Here is a 20,805-nt window from a genome sequence, read left to right on the forward strand (position 1 = left end):
TCTGTTCGGGGCTTGTAAAGAAATAAAGGAGAAACTTGCACTTACATATGTATGTATGGAATACCCACACAGACATTTTTATTAACTTCTTTGGCAGCAGATATTCATACTTTGCGGTACTTTGAATGTTTTCATACACATATAGTTGATTTATTAGACAGCTGGCATCATACTAAAGTTGATTTTATGTTTGATTTAGGCTTATGGAATACATGTGCAGTACAAATAAGCTGATTTAAGCGGGAACACATCAATATAATTCTTCTATATTAGGGGAAAAGGCTCCTCTTGTAGAGTAGGGACTTTAACATGTGTGTGGGTGGGTGTGTGCTGATGGTGAGGCTTGATATCCAGAGGTGGTCATCATAATTCACACCGTTAGGTCCAACTGTCTGCCCCTCCACCTCGTCTCCTCTGTACCTCAACATTTGAACTTCTCCCCCCAGCTCTGTATGAGTGTGTGTGTTTGTGTGTGAGCCATGTGTGTGTATGTTGTGGAAAGTGTTGCTGGGATACCGACAAGGAGAGAGTGCAGACATAAACACTGAAAAGGGTCCACGCCAAGTTCATCCTCATCAGCATGAAAGATGAAGCTCAGCCCACTCCCCCGTTTGGATTTTGGTATCTGCAACAGGCTGTTCGATGACTCACACACACAAAAACATGGCACATGGATCGGAGGGATACAATATTCATGGCAGCACATGTGATCCCCACCTTCAGCTCTCACATGTAAGTATTGTGCTTGTTTGGACCACTTTGTGTTGCATAAAAGCTAAAAAAGAAATCATGCCATGCCCCTTTCAGCACCGTCAACAATCTGCGTCTCCCACTGACAAAGAGATGAGTCAGAGCATCGCTCTCTGAGGCAGCATCGTGGCCTTGACTGCTCAGCGGCAGATGAGCAGGAAGGAGGATGGGGGACGCAACAGTACAAGCAGAGCAATCCCAACCCCGGGCTTCCACAGGACAGAGATACTGTATAGCACACATACTGTACCTTACGTCACCCATCACCTGCTGCACCACATGTCTGCCCTGATGTGTAGGGGGAAAAAAACGATGCCGTGAAAACCAAAGTGGTCCCCAGTTTTTGTCGTTTATTGAGAAACAGTAAACGAACTTTACAAAAAAAACAAAAAAAACAACAAAGTTGTTCGTGACACAAGTGATCTGTTTGAGTTTGATGTTAAACAACGTTTAATGGTTAGCTGTTACAGTCAAGGTAGAGAAGAGAGTAACACACAAAGTGTCTGGGCCCAAAAAATATATATAATTAAATGGTGGGAGATGATGAAATAGCTAATGAACTGGCCAGAGTCTGGCAGTGAAATCATAATATATTTATTCAACAAATGAGTGATTAGCATGGGACCACCTAACAGATTAATTAAGGGATGCACAGCATTTGTTAATAATGTTCATGTTGTAAATATAATAAAATAAGCTAAAGTAGATGTGCGAGGACTCATTTGAGTTTCAGGCCTGGAGTATTTTACCACAGATATTTTATGGGTCAGTGTACCTGTCCTATCTTATTTAATAGGCAGGTGAGAATTTAAATCTAAATAATCCCAAGTTGTGTGTGTAGTCTAGTCTGGTTTTAAGAATCTAAGTTATAATTAAGATAAGGACCGAGCAGGAAGACTGGTTTAAGGCTCTGGTTGGAGAATTTTCCTCCTATCTCAAACATTGTACACACTGTTGATCTCTTGGAGGCTAATTTCTGATTTGTGTTACTGGCACATATAAATAAGAGACTCGGAAACCATCTGCATCGTGTCTACATCATGGCATTGCTCTCGTCCCCTTTGGCCTGGGCTTTTCTTTGGCTCTTTTTGTTGATGCGTTTGATCACTACAACGAACACGATAACTGCGAAAGGAGGAGACATAAAACAGAAGTCAGTCACTGGAACACAAAACTTCACACTGACACTGTTGGACAGTCTAACGGTTTGTGTGAAACTTGGTTTTATCAGATAACAGATTTATTTTGGGGTTTGTTAGAATTACCGCAGAATCCCAGAATGCCAGCCAGGATCCCAATGGTGGGTCCCATTCCATAACTGAGCGCCGCTCCTTCTGGTGCAATGTAGCAGTAGCCCAGCTCTGTGCAGTTACATACTTTCACTGTGAAGGAGACAAAATGGAAAGTAAAGTATGACGGGCCAGCTGATTACACTAAAATATCCTCAACTTTTCCTTATTTTGTTCCTAACTTTTAGCTTTCTATCAGCAGCCTATGATGAACTGGGTGATTTACTGGATACAGCACTAAACTGGGCACTGATGCAGATAATCAGTTATGGTAAAAAGAAAAAACACCCAGATTAAACTCTAAATTAAGATTTTAGAAATCAGGAAATAATAAAAAAAAGACTATACATGTCTCATTTAGCATGTTAAATGTAAAAGTAAAAGAAGTGTGGCTTGTTTGGAAGGGCTTTCACACACTCTTTCTGCATTTTGGTGTAGATTATGTGGAATAATTAATGAACATGTTGCGTGATTTTGGATTTTCCTGATTTTTTTTTAAAACCTTATAAGAACTATATTTTTTTATTATGTCCTGGTGTGTAAAACATTAGAAGGGATGCCTTTCTTGCCGTGACTGTAGAATATTGCCAGAAGTAAGGCTTACAAATGTGACTCACCCTCAAATGCCTGTGGGACTCCCACACCTGCTTTGTCTTTAACGGTAATGGGAAGTGAGAAGGTTTTATCTTGAGTTGGTGGTTTCTTCAGTTTCAGTTCAGCTGTTGTATCTGTGTGACACACAAAGAAAAACACATAAAATGTTCTAAGCTGAACACAGAAACGTGCATCTTTACATCTTAGTTTGATGTTTTTCGTTTTACATTACAGATGTAAGCGTACCGTCAACTTGGTTCAGCTCCCAGTTGGGAGATTTCCCGGTTTTGGTGCCAAAGCTGAAAGTGAACGGCTGGGAGAAAGGGTCGCTGTCTGAGTCTTCGGCCTTTATGAGAACAGGTTTGGGATTCTTCATGCAGATGAAGGCCTGGGTCTCCATCAGTTTGGGGACGTTGTCGTTCACGTCCAACAGCCTTACATGCAGGTCACGCTCAGTGGCCTTCTCCGGGTTGGCTTCAGAGGGAATATCAGAGAGTATGAAAAATGTGGTCTCACCCACAAGTAGTTTGTTTTATAAAGGCGAGCAGCGGTCAGTATTTAATGGTCAAAAGCCTTAAACACATGAAGATCTACAGGAGCTTCTGAAAGGTAATGAAAGTGTTTGTATGCAGATGTTTCTTATTGTGTTTCAAACTATTTTAGCCGATATGTCTCACACTGTGTGGCCTATAAAGGAAAAGCTGTAGAGCAGTGTCTTCTCTCACCCTTTTCGAAGGCAGTGACAGTGACTTTGAACGAGTCCACCTTCTCTCTGTCCAGTTTTTCTTTGGTCCTGATCTCTCCTGTGGCAGCATCCAACTCCAGCCAGCCTTGAGTGTCACCGTCCAGCTTATATCTGCACACAAACACAATCATCAATCATCGGTCTGGCACAGTCAATGATGAAGCGCACACTGAGCTGGTGGCCAGGGGAAACATCGGTAGTCAAAACGAATCAATGGTCTGTTTTCTGTACATGTGGTAGTCAGAGAAGAGGATAATTCAAACTAGCAGTCAGTGCTCAACAAGGCCAAAGCCATCAATGCGCTGCATGTGGTGTATCCAGCCACTTCATGCATCAGCTAAGAGGAAGATTAGGATCAGTTAAGGAAAAACAGTTTTGAAAAGCAATGCACTGTGTGAAAGAAGTGAAACTTTGTTTTTTAGACCACGCTTTGTGGAGGAAGTTTATTAAAGTAAAGTCAGGAATTCTCTCAGCTGCTTCCGTTCTACAAAGTTTCACAAAACTGAAATATACACTATATTACCAAAGGTATTCACTCATCCATCCAAATAATTGAATTCAGGTGTTCCGATCACTTCCGTGGCCACGGGTATAAAATCAAGCACTGACTGCATGAAAACTGTTTCTACAAACATTTTTGAAAGAGTGGGTCGCTCTCAGGAGTTCAGTGAATTCCAGCGTGGTACCGTGCTAAGATCCTACTACCAAATTTCCTTACTACCAAATATTCCACAGTCAGCTGTTAGTGGTATTAAATAAAAGTTGGGAATAAGAGCAATCCAATTACAGAGCCAGGACAGACGATGTTGAGGTGCATAGTGCACATTGTTCACCAACTTTCTGCAGAGTTAGTTGCAGACCCCCAAACTTCATGTGGCCTTCAGATTATCTCAAGAACAGTGCAAAGAGAGCTTCGTGTAATGGATTTGGCAGTGCCCAAAAGAACAGTACTTGTCTGATTGCATTGGGCCAACGTGTGAGCTGTTTTGCAGGAGTTGCGCTTTTAGTTCTAATGAAGGAACTTTTAATGCTTCAGCATACCAACACATTTTGAACAATTTCATGCTCCCAACTTTGTGGGAACAGTTTGGGGATGGCCCTGTCCTGTTCCAAAATGGTTGCACACCAGTACACAAAGCGAGGTCCATAAAGATGTGGATGAGTGAGGCTGGTGTGGAAGAACTTGACTGGCCTGCACAGTCCTGACTTCAACCTGATGCCAAGAACACCTTTGGGGTGAATTACAGTGGAAACTGTGAGGCAGGCCTTCTTATCCAAAATCAGTGTCTGACCTCACAAATTCCCTGTAAACACTTGTTTCCAAGACAAGCTAAAGCTGTTACAGCTGCAAAGGGTGGGCTGACATCATATTAAACCCTATCAATTAAGAATGGGATGTCACTCAAGTTCATTTGAGTATGACGGCTGATAAGTGAATACTTTTGGGAATACAGTGTAATTGTAACAACAAAAAAAATTGCAACACAAGTTTTGACTTAAAATGTTACACATACCTTAACCCCTGGCATTAGGTAGAGGGGCATTACCCTTAGCTGCATCTTCCTGTACACTGTGTATATTTCCTGTATTATGTAGCAGCTTTCACTAAATCTTTAAACAGCTACAACTTTTTAAGTACTTAGGACCCAGACACTGAGCAGTCACTGGTGTGTTTACCCGATCTCTTTGCCCTCTGGGTCCTTTGCATGCACAGTGAGCAGCACGGATCCTTTGGTGATGTTTTCATATATGGTCACATCCAGGATGTCCATGCTGAACTTTGGAGCCTCGTCTACATCGATGACCGACACAGAGAAAAAGGCGGTGGACTCGCTGCCATACTTGAGACTTTCCATCAGCGGCTCTGGGTTACGAGCATCAATCTGGAGCCTGTAACTGGGAGAGGTCTCAAAGTCCAGAGGCTGTTAGGAAGGAGGAGAAAAAAGGTTTTAGAGGAACCACAAAAGAAAAGAGAGGCAGAGATGATGATGAAAGTTTACAACAGAGTGTTGAAAAGCACTAAAATCCAAATGAGTTATATGGACATGCAGGTTTAGGGGTAAACAAGGATCATTTACTATGGCCATAAAATCATGTATGACCAAACTCTAATGTTGCTGTTACATGCATGATGACTACTAGCTTCAGCTCTTTCATTTTCAACAATTATAAGCAAAAATATAAAAAAAGATACAAAGACAACAAAAAACTCCATCACGAGAATTTAATAATCTGAACTATTTAAAAGGGACCAGAAATGTTGGAGCAGCTACTTAAAGATCAAAGTTTGCAAGAAATGAAACAGAGAGAATGGAGATCACCACCTTAGCCAGAACCAGATAACCAACACCTTTGCCGTCAGTTTCCACGGCAAAGACGTCGTCGGTGTTTCCTTCAGAGATGATGAACTGGATCTCCGAGCTGCCGGTGTCTGGGTCGTCATTATCTGTCGCTTTGATGGTCAGAAGTGTGTGTCCCAGAGGAGTGTCCTCTGTCAGAGTCTCGTTGCCGTACTGCATATGGACACAGAAACAGACACAGTAACAATGCCAGCCAGTCAGAATGAGGAACAAGAGCCAGCGTTCGAAAGGTTCCCATACTTACATCATTCTTCTCAAACTTGGGCAGCTCATCATTGACGTCAATGACCTTGACGACAACCTTACAATTTGTGCTGAATTCTGTGAGAGAAAAGCCATAAAAACTTCATCCAAAGTTAAAAGCGTTAACTAAACTCAGCCTACAGGTGTGCTTTCATACAGTATGTTACCTGCGTCACTGACTCGGACATTGAGGTTGTAGACCGCATTTTCCCTTCGCCGCAGCAAGTGCAGTGTACGAATTGCTCCAGAAGATTCGTCGATGGAGAAGGTTTTGGAGGCGGTGGGTGGATTTTGGGACAAGATGGTGTAAGTCAAAACAGAATTCAGTGTCCCTTCTTTATCGCTATCATGAGCCAGCAGCTCTCCTACGAGGCCACCTGAAGGAGATGCAGTGAGAATCCCTCACGTCTGTCATGAAACTTCGAAAAAACTTTTTTACAAATTGGAAATATTCTTGTATTCAACAGGCTGCCTGTGAAGAAACCACCACCCATATGGATGCTGCGCACCTCGACGGAGGCATCCTTACCTACAGGCTCATTCTCCTGGAACTCAAACACAGTCTCCTCATCGCACACAGGTGCGTTGTCATTCACATCGTCCACCAACACGTAAATCTCCATGGGTGGATCCACTTCGTTGTCATTTTCATCCTTTGCGAGCACCACCAGGATGAACTGGAAACGGAATCAACTGAAGCTCAAGAAAAACTCCTAGAAGTGCGTCTTTATTTTTATATAACTTATTGAACAAATGTGTTATCTACCCTCTCTTTGCTTTCTCTGTCCAGCTTCTCTGTCACCATTATTTCTCCATTTTGTGTGATCTCAAAGGGGAATTTCAGCTCTCGCTCCTTCTGGACCAGTACGTATCTGGCATCAGGGTCATTAGACTGGACCTGGATGGAGAGAGAGAGACAGGCAGGGTCCAGACTAGGATGGTCAGTTGATGGATAAAGATGAGAGGCAGTTAGGAGTATGAATATATGAATCTCAGCACACCTTAGCAATGGTTAGTGGGTATGTTTCCTCTAAGTTTTCTCTAATGCGTATGGGTCCGGGATTCTTCCACAGGTTTTGCTGCACAGCAATCTGGACTCTGCTGTTTCCACTTAGTGCATTCTGCGAAGCTCCTTCCAGGTCCTGCACGCGCACAAACAGGGTGTAGTCTGGGTCTTCCAGGGGGTCCAAGTTTTGCCGTCTCATCTCTGACACCACAAGTGGAGAATAAATATTTTAATTTGAACCAAGGAGTTTTTCTTTGGGGTAAAACTCACTAAAACATTCCAGCAAATCTCTTATTCTGAAAAGCTGAGTCCGATGGACGCGACTAAACCTCTCTCCCCAACTGAACTCATCAACTCAGCACCCAGCGCTAATTGCTGACAGCAACTTCTTCATTACAGTCTGTTTATCTACATTAACACAATCCTTCAATCTGCACCATCATATGCTCCGACTTTAAAGAGCACCATCAAAGCCCAGATGTTGTTGTCTATGTTCTTATTATTCTTCGTCCTTCATCGTGAAATTTCTCCACTGTTGCAGCTGCAACTCAAGCTTATTTTCAATATTAATCGTTTAGATGAGTATTTGCTCCATTAAACTGTTCATCTTGACTATAAAACGTCTGAAAATTGTGTGAGATTATGCCCAGATCTTGTTAACTGACAGCGTTAACTGTTCAGCTTTACTGACGAGTCTTTTGGAAACAAACCTGCTCTCTGCACACAGGTGAAGAAGGGGTTGTGTTCGTAGGGGACCTCCTGCACCGAACAGTAGTCATCGAACTTTCTCTTCAGAGTTTCAATGCTCCGATCTTCTCCCCTGGCATACTGGATGCCCTCCCTTGCCTTTAACAGCTGCTGCCCTGTTAAAACAACACACACGCATCAAACACCAGCGAGCATGCTCACACACATCGCAGACGCGCTTCAGGTGATCTAAGAGGGGAAACAAACTCCTAATTGAACTCAAAGTAATCAGTGATGAGCGTCACGCGACACATTTAGGCAACCTGCCTTCAATCAGCATTAATCTTGAGTACACAAGATGATCTGCCAGATTACAGGCAGAGACGGTGGCCACAGATTAAAGACTTTTCCAAGGATGCCACACAGAGTTCTGTGCTTCTATGGCTGGCTTCAGGTCTCTGTGCAACCCAACGTTATTGTTGTAATCTAAAACTAAACTAAAATTAGATGTGAAAAAACCCAAACATTTTATTTAACTGTGAAAAAAATTTAAAACCAACTGAAACGATTTTGTAAACTTGGAAAACTTACTAAAATATATATATTATGACCTAAATCCATTAAAATAGTGGTAAGTGAAGAAGTGTGCAGAGGTTATAATAAATATATATTTATTTCTCCCTGTATAAACCGGTCATATATACACATGTCAGGTGTGCAGAGGAAATGTCCTCACTTGTTAATTTGGTAAAATTTGTATCACAAACTGCCTGATGAGGATTCGATGGATGTTTTTATTGAGGTTTGGATGTCTACAACCCTGTGAGTTGACTGCTTTTAAAAATGTAATATCTAAGTTGATTTTCCAAAATCTTGCCTCTGGTATTTGCTATAAATAATAAAGTAATAAAGACGAAATTAACACTGAAACTAATAAAAATTAAACAAAAATGAAACATTTTAAAAAACAATAAAAAATAAGGTAAAATCATAAAACCCAATCTGGAAACCAAAAAGTCAAAATGAAATCAAAATAAATACTTACTAGAAGCACAAATCCCCCTGAAGCTGATCTAAAACTTTGATGTTTTCATTACAATATGAAGACATCGCCTGGTTGTGGCTTCACTGTGATGTCGTAGTGCTTCTTACTGAAGAAATAAAAGGCGTGTTGTGCAGCTCTCTTCGTGCTCTTTCAAATGATATATTACTCAATATTGTTTCTTGAATTTTCTTTCAAGCTTAACTTTGACCTTGGGTGCTAACAATGAAAGTCAAGGTCAAATGCTTAACCAACCCAGATACTGACCTAGTAAACTGTTGTTAAACTTGAAAAAACAATGGGTAATGTAAAGATTTTCCTGATTTTCACATTTTGTGTGGCCTTCACCTGATTTTCACTAAAATCAGATCAGCTCGAGCTGTTATTGGTATTTACCATCACACTGAATGATAATCGTAAAACTGTGGATGCTGCACTGCTAACACACAGACTGATTACATACTGCTTCCCTCTCCGGGGGGAGAGCTGTGAGAACTTTGGTGCTACCTTGCTCTGTTGTGGAGATCTCTCCAGTGTCGGGGTTGATCTGAAACAGCTTTGTGTCTCGTATGCTGGGGATCTCGCTGACCAGGCTGTATCTCAGACGAGCGTTTGGAGTCTCCGGGTCATCCTGATCCGTCGCAAACACTCGGGTAAATGGGACAGCTAGAGCCACACAGAAAACTTACGTTAAAGTCATAGAGACAGGTATGGTGACTCACACTGTCTACTTAAAGAAATACTGCTTAACCCACATGCATAGAAGGAATCCTTTAAAGGGTTCTCTGAAAAAACAAATACAGTGGTGCACGCTTTATCCTTTGAGCTACACATTAGCTGCACTTTAATTTAACACCAAACATATTACTATGTACTCAAATTGATGGTTGTAGGGTGGCTGGAGCCAGCTGCCATTAGCAGAGAGGCGGGGTACACTATTGACAATATGTCACATGATCAATTAACTTAACCCAACTAACTGCATTTCTTTGAACTGTGGAAGGAAGCCGGAGTACTTGGTGAGATCAAGCAAACTCTACACAGAAAGGTCAGATGCAGGATTCAAACCCAGGACCTACTTGCTGTGAGGTGCTACCGCCACGCCACACTACTGTCCCAAAACTCTTTCATTTTTGACTTACGTTTAAAACTCAAATGTGTAGATCTAAACAAACTTGGTGTCACAGCTTGAGTTTAAAGTCCCAGGTTTGAGCAGAAAGCATTCAGTGGCAAAATGAAAAAGATCAAACATCCACTGTGATGACTGCCCGACTGCACTGAAGACCTCTGCAAGCTGACTTTCATAATCAAGTAAAATTAAAGCCTCGAAGGGGAGAAATGAAGCTCTAATTCTTTTATCTGCTTTGAAAAATCACTCTCATTAAAATGAATAGCACATGTAATTTGCAGGTTATGGACTAAAAGATGCAAACTCCTTAAATCACGTGTACTCTTCAGCATAAAGGTTTACTTAAAAAAGATGAAAGTGTTGAAATCAACAGGGGGCAGCTGTTATTACTGCCCGTGATGAACTAGACGTAAGGCCACCTGTTCTATCATAAGTACTTTAAAAAAGATCGAGCGAGCAAGGATAAAAAATAAATATATGCAAAGCAAAAATGTCACAACAGGTAGAAGTGTGCACAACCTGCTGGCGTATTCTCCCGAACCACAGCTGTGTAGACACTCTGGTTGAAGTACGGTGCTTTGTTGTTGACATCCAAAACATTTATGGTCACATAAATCGGGCCCTCCACCACTTCTTCATCTGCCAGTGCCTCCACCTGTGCACGAACATGAGTTTTTATGCACGAGTGTGTGTCCCGTGTGCCTAATGCAATGTGAGCACGGTTTTCCATGTGTTTGAATAAAGATATCGTGTTACCATGATAATGTAGTGCTCCTCTCGCGACCAGTCCAGAGGTTGTTCCAGATAAAGCCACCCATCCTTTGAAATACTAATGTCTTGCCCACCTTCTCCACTCAGCCTGAAGTTATTAACATGTGGATCTGTCACCTGAAACTAAGGAGTGAAAGAAGCAGACGAGAAAAATCAGGACACTTTGACCACAAAAAACAGGTCTGTTCATCGCTTCTTGAGTTTCATTTGATCTCAGAAAAAAAAGTGGTAACTTTTTAAGTGAACAAAAAGGGGAAAACACCATAACTTCCTTAAAAGATCACATACTTGACAGTTAATCTGAGTATGACTGCAAGTTTCTGATTTGCACGCATTAATGGAAGAAGAACTCTTCTGCATTTTAAACCAGTATATAAATACAACATATTCAAATAAAAACACAAGGATCCGCTGTAAAAACCCCACTGAAGTAAAAGTGCACAACAGTAAAAGTGATCAATGTTAAATGTTTATATTAATGTATCACCGCTGTAACATAAGTAACATCCAGCTGCTGTTGCCATTGGTCCAGTGGTTTCCAGATCAGAGGCTACACTAAAAGAATGGGGTGTTTAGAAATATCTCTATTTTTAAAAGAAGCATGTATCTGTTTTTGAAACTGAAATAACATTAAAATTAACCAAAAACTCACACAAAATGCCTAAAATGATTCATGGAAACATTAATCGTGAAGCATTACTGAGGTATCTGTAAAGGAGTACAGAGTACAGAGCCCCACTTCATTGTAACTCAATGAAAATTCATTGCATTTGGGCACCGCTACAGCTCACCTGGCTGAACAGATGACTCATATGCCAAAAGGTTGCTGAGTTCTGGGTCTGATTCTGGCCCAAACCGTTTGCTGTGAGTCAGACCCCCCACCTGCTCTCTAAAAAAGTCTAATCGATCTAAATCCCATCCGATTACATTAGTGCGTCTGAAGACAGCTGTAGCTAGTAAATGTAAAAATGATTTAACTTTGCCACGTCATTCTCTCTGTAAACATGATAGCTCGAAAAGTTTTTAATGAATTTGGATAAAACTTCATAGGGATATAGATTTGGGTCACGTTAACGATCAGTTAAAATCTGGCTTACATCCACCAAGGTCTTCAAGGTCATCTTGAGATTTAATCATCAAAAATTGACAAAAAATATTATTTTCACAAGTGTGGTGTGTTGTGTCAACATATAGAAACCACTGTATAAAGATTTCAAATATAATGTCACATTTGACCTCTGACCTCTCCTTAAAGGTAAATGGACTGATCTGAAGGTCAAAGTGATAATAATGCAGAGCTGTTTATAACTATGTTTCTTACTGCCATTGTTTGTCTTGATGACAAGGTATACAGGGCACATAGAGAATGAAATATGGGCATTCTAAATATCAGATTAATGTGGACCTTTGACCTCTCATTTCACATCTGCCCTTCTTTCAGGTTCACTCCATAATGCGCTAAAGAAAGTGTTTGATGAGAAAGAGAAGAAGCTGCCTAGTTATCTAGAAATAAATTGTAGTGTAATATTGTATAACAAGCTCAGGTTATTCATGTCTAGTTATTTAAATCAATGCCTATTATCCATAACCTACTGCTACATAATGTTTGTGTATTCAAAGTAAGCATCTGTGATACCACTTTTCTCTGATTTATACTGAACTATAAATTTCTTAAAGTACTTTAAAAAGAAGAAGAGAAAACATAATGAATATATACAAAATCCAATAAAGTTCCCATAAAAGTAACCACTGTCCAGAGAGTGAGCTGCCTTGGTGGAGGATTGCGCTTTCTGCTGCTTCTTGTTTTATTAATAAATTTGATTGAGTGCTGAGCGTCAGGAACCGCAGGCTTTGTGGGTGTGATTATGCACTCAGAGCGGTTAAAGAAAAACTTTCCCCTGGAGCCAGTCAGAGTATTCTTGTTCTAGGAAGTAAAAATGAATTCCATGTGGACATTTACAAAAAAGGAGATGGATGTAGCACCTATTTTTCACAGAGCAGGTCAAACTGGTTCGGACTCTCTAGAGGCTAAAATGGTACCTACAAAACCCACAGAGTCAACAGAAAGGAAAAATCTTTTAGGGCCTGCTAATAATAAAGAGTTACGTCTGAAACTGGCTACCCGGTGGAGCCAGTTATCTCCAACAACCGGACAATGGCCCCAAATACAGCTCCAAACTGTGTGACGACAATTCGAGAGGAAGCAGTCAGCTCATTATGAAGTGCCCAGCGTGGTCACCGGACCTCAAACCGGTAACCACACGCAGGCAGGTGAAGTACAGCAGCTGTTGTGGGAATAGTTTGACTGCATGGTATGCAAGAAATGGCAATGAAACCAATCGAACCGATGGAGCTAATCAAAGTCCAGCAGGAAGTCTGACTTTAAATCCAAGAAACCCAACTTAAGTGTTAAATATCTGCAAAGCTACAGCTGCTGCAAATAGATGACTGATTGATTAAAATGGAGGTTTGATGGAGAGCGAGAGTTTATGGGAGATAAAGTATCGAAATTTCAGGAGCGGGACCATGCCTCCAAACACGCTCCTTCCGGTTCTTATCTATATATGTTCCCCCAGTTCTACAAGCTGTTCATTCTCATTTACGTGCCCCAGCCTCCCTCCCCTTTTTAAGTCTTTAATTTCTTCACTTGTATTTAGTACACTGGGATCTGGTAGGCCTAGGAGCTGCCACAAGTCCCCTTCGAGGCCTCAATTCACATCCAAGCCATTCACCTTTATCTACTAAAACACTGTCAAACCTAAAATGAGAACACGCTCCCAGCTAGTGAAAAAACAATATGATGATGATGTTACCAAACTTTTACAGTAAACGTGAAGGCTTGTGAGATGGCCGACAGAGGAGCAATAACAAAGCAACAAAGATCTGCAACAATACTTTATATTCAGAGTTTTTCTTTTTTACTATTTATTATTTTCCTATCTTGATTAAGATAAGATAACTTCTCAGGTGCAGGTTCTGGTTTAGTGACACTTATCTGACTGAGGTGTTTGATAAATGGAGTGCGTGGCACATGTGCAGCTCATCCACCTCAAAAATGGACAATATTACACCAGCTGCTGCCATGCTTATATTACCTGAAACAAAGGATAGGGCACTGGGGTCGCCTCTGGCACATCCAGCACTGTGTTCTCAAAGGGGCCCTTCTTCTCCTCCAGATCCTTCCCACCAGCCTATTACAGCGCAGAAATAAAGGTTAAAGGTCATCGAGTACAGAAAAGGGCAAGAAAAAATGAAAACCTCTCACACTCATACCTAAATTTGCCATTTTAGCTTTAGCTCCGGTGAAATCAGTCAAGCATTGAGGGCAGTATTTACAGCCCAGTTATTTATTGAACCAAAATGACTTAACAGTGGAGGAACTTTTATATTCGACTACATGATGGGAGAGCAAAGTCTACAGACAAAGGGCCCACGCTCCGTTTAGCAACCCTTTCTGTGAGTGTTTTAAAATGAGTCACTGAGGGCTGTTTCACAGACTCTTCGTTAACCTTGCTGATAGTTGTAAGTGTTTTCTTTCATGCGCTCCCTGTGTAGCATTTATCAACGCTGACTATTTCACAGATCTTTTAACAGGTTCATGCATTTGAATATGTATTGAAGAACAGCAGCAGCAGGTGGCCGGCGCTCGTGTACTCACAATGCTGAGCAGCAGCGGGAGCAACAACAGATGCACCATGGGTGTCATTATCACAGCCTGAGAAGGAAGAGGAAGACGAGGAGGAGGGTTAGAAAAAAATGTTTAAGGAGGTTTCAGAGGTTGTGTCATTTTTGTGGAAAATATTCACTGTGCTCTACTGTTGCGGAAACACTAAAAAACCCATGTAGTGGATTATTACCAATTCCACAGAGGAATCTTTAAACCCTCTCAACCCTTTTCTCCGTTCAGTGCAGTGTGTCATTGATGTGCAATGTCCACAGTGTCACAAAGAAAGCGTGTCCTCTGTCCTTGAATCTGCACATGTGCACTGTATCTCGCTTTGTGCATACTTTGTGCTGAAGTGCTTACACATGGGACTCCACCTACACCTTCCAGGTTAACCACCCACCCGAGTGCACAGAAGAAAATGAAAGTCGATGCCTTTTAAAGCAGCGTCAGGTGTTCGTGTCCGAGTCTTTCTCTTTCTGTAAAGTGGGTGTACACATATGTATATGTATATGACACCAAACCAGTGCAATGACTTTACGGCTGTCTCCTCAGACGCTTGAATAAACATAACTTCAATGAATCTGTAGCTTTTCCTGCATTTTGCATTTAAAGCAACCGTTTCCCCTGAAAAAAATGTACTACACAGAATGCACTGAATGCAGAAGCATCCAAGTTATAAGGCCAGAGTAATGCTTGTTTACTAAAGAAATAATGTGACAGTCGCTACTGACAATTAAAGAAAAATCACACTTTTAATTCTTTTAAGTTGGTAAATAAGATATGTAGAGATTCTGGAGCTGTAAAGTTCAAGCGAAACAGAAGGTTAAAGCCAAAGGGTTGAGTGAAGGTGACATTGAGTCGAGCCAAATGACCTTTTTGTGCCAAAGGACACTTTTGAAGTCACCCCATTGTCTGAACACCTTATTTATCTGCAGGTTTTCTGCATTTTATAAGAATATCTGTCTCCATGTTGTTAACTAACATCTGCTGCGAAGCAGACCTTTAACTGGCAAGTCCCTCAGCAGTGTCACTAGTTTCTAAACGTCCACCTACAGCGACTTAACTGGTATGCAGAGGAGAAACTAACAGACGTTTGACACTTGATTAAATTGAAGCTGGGATAAATACACAAACATGGATCCAAAGCTACAGGCCCCTCTCGCTTTATCCTCTTAGATCAATGGCTGGATGACCTTTGTCTGGCTATATTCAGCTGCTATGATACCAAATTTAAAGTCCCGTTCACTTACCTTCCTCCTATTCTAAAATGCTGAGAACAACCCAGGAAGAAGGAGAGCAGTAAGGCAGTAAAATATGCCAACACCTTATCTAAGGCCCTGCCAAAGTCAAGTCAAGATCATGGCCCTTCAGCGATAATCTGAGAACATTTTAAACCCGTCATCGCACAATCTATAAAAACCAACACAAGCAGTCCTGTTTGTTTCTGGCGACACACCCGAAAAATAATTCTCCAAATTCTCCTGAAACAAACCTGAAACTTGGGAGACAAGAGAGCGAGGTGGCTTACCTTAGAGGAGAGAGCAACTGAGACACTCGTCAGACTGATCTGAGCAGCTCCATCCTGTCCTGGTCAAACGTTAACCAGCCACTAACCAGCAATGTTTTATTGGATCTAATGATTGTCTAATCACCCTGCCCTTCTGCCAAGCTGGCCAATGGGAAAGAAGCAGACAAAAGCAACAAAGACAGGAAGAAAAGAACAATTATAAATAAAGAATTCAATAAAACACCTGTCTATTAAAGTAAGATGGGGGTTTTATTGAAACACTCAACTGCTTGTGGATTTGTAGAGTACTGATTAGTGTTTGTAAAACAACAAACTCTTTAAAGGGAACGTCTCAGCAAAGCATTTGTGAATTTTAGCCGGCATGTACGTGAATTCTGGACAAAAATAGAACAAGAAGCGGGGAAAACGAGGGGGGGAAATTTGTGTAATCGTTCTCATTTCTTCGCTGCTCATTGTTTAAGTTTCTGATTACCTCTTAGACTTTGACCTATGCACCATTGCTGTGCTTCCTGGCAGATTTTCCATCAGCAGCAGCGCCTGATAAGGAGCTATGCGTAGACAATAGGACCGACTCCCTGATTGCACTGACAATCCACTGCCTCATGGGAATGCAAAGCTTTGAGGTCAATTCAGGAGGTCAAGACGCACATGAAACTGTAAAAACAGGAAAAAGAAGGTGTGTCTTAAAGGCTTCATCTTTATGACCCAACCTCACACGTATCAGCTGGAATTATCTGTTATATGACCTGATGCATAAAGTCATCCTGAGCTGAGAGGTTTACAAGCTGTGGAGAGCTGCTTGGACACACAAACCACAAAACTGTGCGACTGTAGGAAAACAGGCTGCGAGTGAGTCACTGTTTCACAGGCCTCGCTATTTAACCAGAACCTATGACTGGAGAGTCGATGGTTCAGCGGATGAAGCTGGAAGTGACTCTGTTATGTAAAGCGTGGCTCTGTATGTGCACACAGCCCGGTATTGCGGCCAACACCATCTGCCCGACGCTCTCTGAACCAAACACACTTCCTCTGAATGTTACCTTGGCAACACATTTTTCTGCATTTGACCGTTTTCCCAACAACACCGAGCTTGAGAGCTTGTCCGGTGCCACACTGGGAGCCAAATCACCGTACCCAATCAGACGCGCAGGGGACTAATGTTGCTGAAGTAAGTTCAGGTTTAATGTCACCACCTGACTCATCCTGCATCAGCGCAGTGTTGCTGCGAGACCCTATTTGTCCAAGTGTGTCTCCTTTGTGTCAAAGCTGAGTCACCCATTATCATTTCTCATCAGTGATGTGGAGATGGCAGACAAAAGAGTGTTATTTTTTCCCCTTCCAAAAGCTGTTATGTCACTTTATTTAATCAAGCAACACTTAAAACAAAAAAAAGATACATTATCAATGTGGTTTTATGTACAACAAGTGCAAAATACGACACGTATAAATAAAGTAACTGTCAAAAGATCATCGTACACATAATCAAAGACATTAACTGCACAAAGTAGCTTACAAATCATAGCACTTTGGGATCAACAGTCAAAATTTGGCAAAAATCGGAGCAAACTGATCAGGAAAAAAGAGAAGAAAGGAGAGAAAAGGCTGTTAAAATGCGTTTGTTCGAAACACAAACAACAAAATAAATAAATAAATAACTTCCTTTTCTCAGTTTCCATCAGCTGGTCTCTAATCTTAGACATTTCTGTCACACAGACACGAGGCCTCTAACAAAGTTCATTTCAAAGGCAGACAATCTAAGCCGAGTCCTCTCAGTCTGTGCCGGATTGCAACGCGTTCCTAACACCGTCCCGGCTGTTTGGAGGGTGGATGTGAACACCGTGAAGGCTGCGTGCGAACCATCCAACTTTGTAGCCACCTCAGATGTAGGCTTATCCTCCACCTAGTAACTTGTTCTCCTGCTCAAAGGTGTGATGTAGATCTGGCTTCATCCATCAGGCTCCTACAGCACAGAGAGATCATGGCAGGACTTGGATTTCAGCCAGAACGCCACGCTGGGGTTGTTCTTTGCCACCACTTTGTCAAGGAAACGTTTGGCTTTCATAGGGATGCTCTCTCGGCGGGTAGTGCAGCTTCTGTGCCTGCGGCGTTTGTTGGCTTCTTTGGAGTCCCGTCGTAGACGTAGCTGTCGCACTATGCCGCGGAAAGCCTCCCAGACGTTGTGCTGCATGGCGGCCGAAGTCTCGATGAACTTGCAGTCGAACACAGCGGCACAAGCGCGACCCTCTGAAACAGGGAGGAGACAGTTTCAGGCACTTGATCATCTTATCAAAAGAAGAGAAGCATAAACAGACTGAGATTAGGCCTCCTTACCGCTCACTGACACCTCTCTGCGTCGCACCAGGTCACACTTGTTCCCCACAAGGATAATCGGTGTGTTCTGGGCAGGGCGGAAGCGACGCAGGGTTATCCGGAGCTCAGATGCTCTCAGGTATGAGGCCCGGTCAGTTATAGAGTACAGCAACAGGTAGGCATCCCCAGTCTGCATGTACCGCTCGTACATACATTCACTGTCAGTCTGAAAAGCACACACAGGGCTTAGTATGCTCACACACAGGCAGGTGAAGTCTCTTCTTTGATTCATTTTGTAAAAAAACTCACCTCTGAATCCCAGGTGTCAATCAGAGTTATAGAGGCAGGCTCTCCATCCACTTCAATTTCCTTTTCAGTCACTTCATCTGAATTTAAACAGGAATCAAACACTTAGATCTGAGTTAAATCAGCAAAACGTCAAACAGCATTATTATTAGAATAACTGCAGTGCTAAGGTTTTATTATAGAATAAGATTTATTAATCCCATAGCAGGGAAATTTACATTGTTATTGTAAATTTACATTGTTATAGCAGGGCAGCTAACGCAAAAATAGAAGACAAATATGCACTATACAAAGTAGAATAAATACAATTTATTTCTTCTACTTTATGATTTCTATTACTATGTTATTTTATATATATTCATATAACAATATATACACGAGTATTACAGGAAGAATAGAAGTGTAACTTTCTCGGGCACTTTAATAAGGTCTTTCTCTCACCTCCACAGAGCTCGCAGTCGTCGCTGTCCATGCTGTCCGCTGCACCGGCGAAGATGCTGGCGAAAGCCGTCTTACCGACCCCGCTGGCCCCCAGCAGCACCACCCGATACGGTCTCCCGGGCTCCGCGGAGTGCTCCCCGGCGGAGTCGGTGGAGATGACTGAGTCCGAGGAGGACCAGCTCCCTCTGCTCCCGTCCGACTCCCCGGCGGAGCTGGCGCAGGATTTGGAGCGAGAGATGCAGGCGGGGACCCTCGCCAGGAGGCTGTCCGAGAGCGGGTGGCTGACCGCGTCGCAGATGCTCCACCGGTGGAGCTCGTTCTGCAGGCGGAGGCTGTGACGGCGCACACTGGACAGCATGGTGCCGGCAGCAAAATCGGGATGGACTGGATTATACACAGCGGTGGGATTAAACCTCTTCCAGCACATACAAACAGCCTTCTTACTTCTTAAAAGACACTTCAGAAGCTTTTTATCCTTCTCAGGTGAACCAGAAGCGTCTCGTTTCTCTGGGATTAAAGGTGACTAAACTTAGTCTCAGATAATCAGAAGTTACCCTCTGTTGGTGTCTACTGCATTAACTCAGGCCCAAGACCTCAATATGCTGCTTAAACCTGTTTCTGCGGAACACCGATTTCAAAGTTTAATTCGTGCATTTCCAAAAATACAAATAAAACACACTTTCTGGATAAATCCCGGAGCGAAATTTACAGCTTCTGCCTTCTTGATGTGTCTGCAGCCTCATCCCTCGGTAATCTCCAGCTGAGTGAAGTCTCTTAATGCCCTGATGGGGTTTCCCTGCAGTTTATATAGACGGATGGGGGCGGGGGGAGGTCACACAAGTAGAGCATGGGAGAGTGGATGCAAAGCCGTGATGTGCTGGGTACTCACTGTTTTGGTTCATGCGCACGGTGTGCGGCAGCTCAGATGATATTAAAATGACTGTGCGGCAGTGACATACGGTTCAGCACCACCGCATTACACGTGTGCAGAGCCTGTAACACTGATATGCTCCTATAGAGACGCCTCACTGCTGAAATTTATTTTATAGGATTCAACCAAAGGTTTGTGACACGTTCCCAATTCGTATTAGAAAGTTTATAAATCCAGGATCAATCTGCTTCTGATTACTGTCACAGTTACACTCACTGGCCACTTTGTTAGGGACACCTATTCAACTGCACATGTTGCAAATATCAGCCAGTCACATGACAGAAACTCAATACATTTAGGCGCAATACTGAGCATCAGAATGCGGAAGAAAGGTGTTTAAGTGACTTCAAATGTGGCATGGCTGTTAGTGCCACACAGGCTGGTCTGAGTATTTCAGAAACTGCTGATCTGCTATCTGTAAGGTATCTCTAAGGTTTACAGAGAAGGATCTGAAAAAGAGGAAATATCTAATGAGCCACATTTCTCCAGGGGAAAATGCCTTGTTGATGTTAGAGGAGAATGGCCAGGCTGCTTTGAGCTGATAGGAAAGCAACGGTAACTCAAATAACCACTCGCTACCGCCAAGATATACAGAAGAGCATCCCTGAACACATCAAACCTTTAAGCAGATGGACTACGGGAGCAGAAGACCACTCTGGGTTCCACTATGCTGAGCTAACAGTAAGAAACTAAGGCTTGGGATTGCCAAAACTGGACAAGAGAAGATTAGAAAAACTTAGGCTGGTCTGATGAGTCTCAATTTCTTCAGCAACATTCAGAAGGTAGGGTTAGAACTCGGTATATATCATGAAAGCATGGATCCATCAAGCCTGGTAACAAAGAGAGGAAAAGAGCAACCGCTTTCACTTTGCACCATTTCTTTGAAAATTCAGAGTTTATAAAAAATAAAACCTTTTGTTCCTAGAGTTTCTGAATAAACTTGTTAGTATATTAGGATCCATATGTCTGTGAAGGTTCTCAGTCATCCAGGTCATCGTAGTGTAAA

At 42.2% G+C, this 20,805-nt stretch overlaps 2 protein-coding genes across 2 annotated transcripts; both read right to left on the reverse strand.

Moving 5' to 3' along the window:
• Nucleotides 1-1,080: 1,080 nt before the first annotated feature.
• On the reverse strand, nt 1,081-15,898 carry cdh17 (cadherin 17, LI cadherin (liver-intestine)). Its single transcript, XM_024799037.2, has 19 exons — nt 15,812-15,898; nt 14,275-14,331; nt 13,712-13,807; nt 10,602-10,739; nt 10,365-10,500; nt 9,224-9,382; nt 7,698-7,850; nt 6,983-7,188; nt 6,748-6,879; nt 6,511-6,658; nt 6,149-6,358; nt 5,983-6,059; nt 5,703-5,891; nt 5,056-5,300; nt 3,359-3,489; nt 2,880-3,107; nt 2,657-2,767; nt 2,016-2,132; nt 1,081-1,875 (listed from the first exon to the last, which is right to left on the reverse strand). The coding sequence occupies exons 2-19, from the start codon at nt 14,320-14,322 to the stop codon at nt 1,784-1,786; spliced, it is 2,616 nt and encodes an 871-aa protein (XP_024654805.2). The 5' UTR covers nt 14,323-14,331; nt 15,812-15,898; the 3' UTR covers nt 1,081-1,783.
• A 1,256-nt stretch (nt 15,899-17,154) lies between these two features.
• On the reverse strand, nt 17,155-19,754 carry gem (GTP binding protein overexpressed in skeletal muscle). The gene is made up of 4 exons (XM_004541368.3): nt 18,869-19,754; nt 18,431-18,507; nt 18,143-18,347; nt 17,155-18,055 (listed from the first exon to the last, which is right to left on the reverse strand). Exons 1-4 carry the CDS (start codon nt 19,293-19,295, stop codon nt 17,772-17,774), a joined length of 993 nt encoding a protein of 330 aa, XP_004541425.2. The 5' UTR covers nt 19,296-19,754; the 3' UTR covers nt 17,155-17,771.
• Between the last annotated feature and the right edge of the window lie 1,051 nt (nt 19,755-20,805).

This window comes from Maylandia zebra, linkage group LG11 (assembly GCF_041146795.1).
Source record: "Maylandia zebra isolate NMK-2024a linkage group LG11, Mzebra_GT3a, whole genome shotgun sequence".
Classification (NCBI taxonomy): Eukaryota; Metazoa; Chordata; class Actinopteri; order Cichliformes; family Cichlidae; genus Maylandia; species Maylandia zebra.